Source organism: Nanorana parkeri, unplaced genomic scaffold, assembly GCF_000935625.1.
Source record: "Nanorana parkeri isolate BGI_ZX_2015 unplaced genomic scaffold, ASM93562v1 scaffold2277, whole genome shotgun sequence".
Classification (NCBI taxonomy): domain Eukaryota; kingdom Metazoa; phylum Chordata; class Amphibia; order Anura; family Dicroglossidae; genus Nanorana; species Nanorana parkeri.
In genome coordinates, this window is record NW_017308545.1 from 33,791 (window position 1) to 36,711 (window position 2,921).

General features: G+C 41.4%; 1 protein-coding gene across 1 annotated transcript in view; it reads right to left on the bottom strand.

Moving 5' to 3' along the window:
* Positions 1-1,524: 1,524 nt before the first annotated feature.
* LOC108801280 (granzyme A-like) overlaps positions 1,525-2,921 on the bottom strand; it is a 24,346-nt gene continuing 22,949 nt past the window's right edge. The window contains exon 7 of the mRNA XM_018573214.1: positions 1,525-1,671. Within this exon, the coding sequence (XP_018428716.1) occupies positions 1,525-1,671 (147 nt within the window). The remainder of the gene's footprint in view (positions 1,672-2,921) is intronic.

Here is a 2,921-nt window from a genome sequence, read left to right on the forward strand (position 1 = left end):
AGAAGTGCAGTTTTGTTTTAAGGAAAAATTCAAGACAAAGGGTCAATTTTTCCAGATACTGTTTAGACATTTAACTAGGGTTGCACCAATACGGGGTTTCGGTATCGAGTACCGATATTTTTTTTACCAAGTACTGATACCGGTGCCATGTGCCCCGATTATCAGGAGGTTGGGCGGCGGATCATGACCCGTCGCCCGGCTTCCTGATTGCCTTTGAAGCCGGTGCTCTAGCGAAAGAACACTGGCTCCACTTGCCGAGGCTGCCTGACTTCTTGACCAATCAGGAAGCCGGGCGGCGAGTCATGAGGTGCTGTCCTGCTTCCTGATTGGTCAAGATACCAGACTGCCTAGCAACAAGTGAAGCTGGCTTCCTAGCCAATCAGGAAGCCGGGTGGCACGTCATGACAGCCTGGCTAGACAGCCTGGCTTCCTGACAGGGTTCCACCCTGACTTTACCGGTTTGCAGCATTTGGCTTGGCTGCCATTTTAGCCACCTGTGTTTCCTTCTTTGCCTGAGCAGACTCTGTAACGTTGCTCACTACTCCCAGGCTCCCTCTTATGGCCAGACAGGAGAGCATCATCTGAGAGAGTCAGATGGGAGTTTCCTGTCTCTGAGTGATGATGTCACCCCACTTACTATATATAAACCACTCAGTTCAGTCTGACCTTGCCCTTGCGTGGTCTTCCTGCTAGTGCATTCCTGCTGCTCTGAGTATCCTAATTCTGATCCTGATGTGTATGACTCCTGCTCCTGGCTTGTTCCTGACAACGTTGATTTCCTGGCTTGTTCCTGACAACGTTGATTTCTTGGCTTGTTCCTGACGACGCAGATCTCTGTGTTCCTGACCTGGCTGGAACAACTACCCACTCCGGCTCCAGACTTTGGCTTGTTCTGGTTTATGATTCTGCTTGCTCCTGTGGACACTGTTCTTAATAAATATTTTAACTAGCACCTTTTGCTTGTCTGGTTTTAATTGTGCTTTGACACTTCCTAACCAATCAGGAAGCCGGGAGATGGGTCATAACCCACTGACTGGCTTCCTGATTGGAAATGAAGCAGGCTCCATGCTCCCTCGGCACTGCCTGTCAGAGGGAAATCTCCCTCTGACCGGAATTTCTGGTATCGGAGGCAAGTATCAGAGCATTTGGGCGAGTACGAGTATTCGGCCAATTACTCGGTATTGGCACTGATACCAATACTAGTACCGGTATCGGTGCATCCCTAATATTTACCATTTCTTGATGTGCCTAAATAAGATAGTAAATCTTCACTTTTGATTTCAAGTCCGCTCTAAATTTAGAAAAGTAATAATGACAGATGATGACACTTTTGACTATTGTTTATTATATTTATCTTAATTTTTCGAAATAACATTATTAAAGATATTAGAAGAAAAGAAATACAAAACATGAATAAGTAGGAAGTTTGATGGGTAAAACAGAAGAAAACACAAAAAAACCATAAAAAAGTACAGCATGTTATCACAGGCCATGCATGTAGTCTTAGGTCACTTAAGGACCAGCTCATATTTTTTTCTTTATCCATGATTTTATATGCCTGTTGAGATAACTGTATACACTTGCGTCTCCAGGCACTCCACATTCAAAGTCACCAAAAGATGCTACTCCTCTGACAGTTCCATTGCAGATTAATGGTCCTCCGGAATCTCCCTGTAAAGACATTGTATATTGCTAAGCTTCAAAAGTTATTTAGAAAGTATACATCATTAGTGGAACTCTCTTGTATAATGAAGGCCAAAACTAAATGAATGTATCAGTTGATAAAAACTATGGATATTGTCATGTTTTTCCCCAGTCTTACATTTGTTGAGTGTGAAATGAGATAACATGTAGAGCTGTAACCGGTTTTAGCACCAGTAAGCAGATGCTGTTTTGTCTGAACTAGAAAAAAAGTCTAAATTTTGCTCTAGGCTAAGAATTGTAATGACCTAAAGTTACAAAAATACTTTCAGTTAAACAAACAACAATAAATATGCAGATCTTCACACAGGTTACAAGGCTATTGATAAAGCAATTTCTGACTCTCATGTACTCAGTAGCCTTGAACATTCTGGGTTAGGGCACATTACATTTTTGTTGTGCCTACCAGATCTCTAAGGAATCAAAGAAGTCACTTGTTTGCCTGGAGGGCCCATTCACACCATGTCCGGATCATCTCCAGACCAGACCAGATTGTTTCTGGAAACAAAATGCATCGTAATGTATCTCTATGCTGTTTCTGGCCTCTGTTCACACCAGGGCAGTCCGTTCCAGACCAGACCAGAAAAATACTGCTTGTCTTATTTTGTCTGATCTGGAATGCACTGGAACGCATAGAAGCGCATAAAAAATGCATAGAAACGCACTGGAATGCAGCTGTAAGATCATTTTAAGCTAAAAAAAACAAACAATAAAAACCTCCTGACCGTGGCAAAATAGTGGTAAAAACGCTGCAAAACACAATGCACTGCATTCGAGATCTTTTTTTTTTTAAAGAATAAATTTTTATTTGTTTAATTTCACATACAATTCCATAAATTACATAATAATATCAATAACCTCTACATATATGGCTATTTCATATCTAAAATTTCTTGATTTCTTCTTAATTACAGGTGAAGAATAAGTCATAACCAATAAAAACTACTCATACTTATGCTTGATTGGATGATAAACTGACCATTCACCATTACTTATCTAGCCATGAAAAGAGAGAGCGAAAAGCACTATATTGTCTGGAATGCCACTCAATCACGGCCCCGTGCCTTTTCTCTTACCCCATTTATTCAAAAAAACAAAAACAAAAACAAAAAAAAACAGCCAATCATACCCACTCCTTCATCCATTCCCCTCCATTCCCCTCCCCTCCCCTCCTCCCCTCCTCCCCTAAATCCAAACTCATTCCCTCCCAAAAAAAAAAA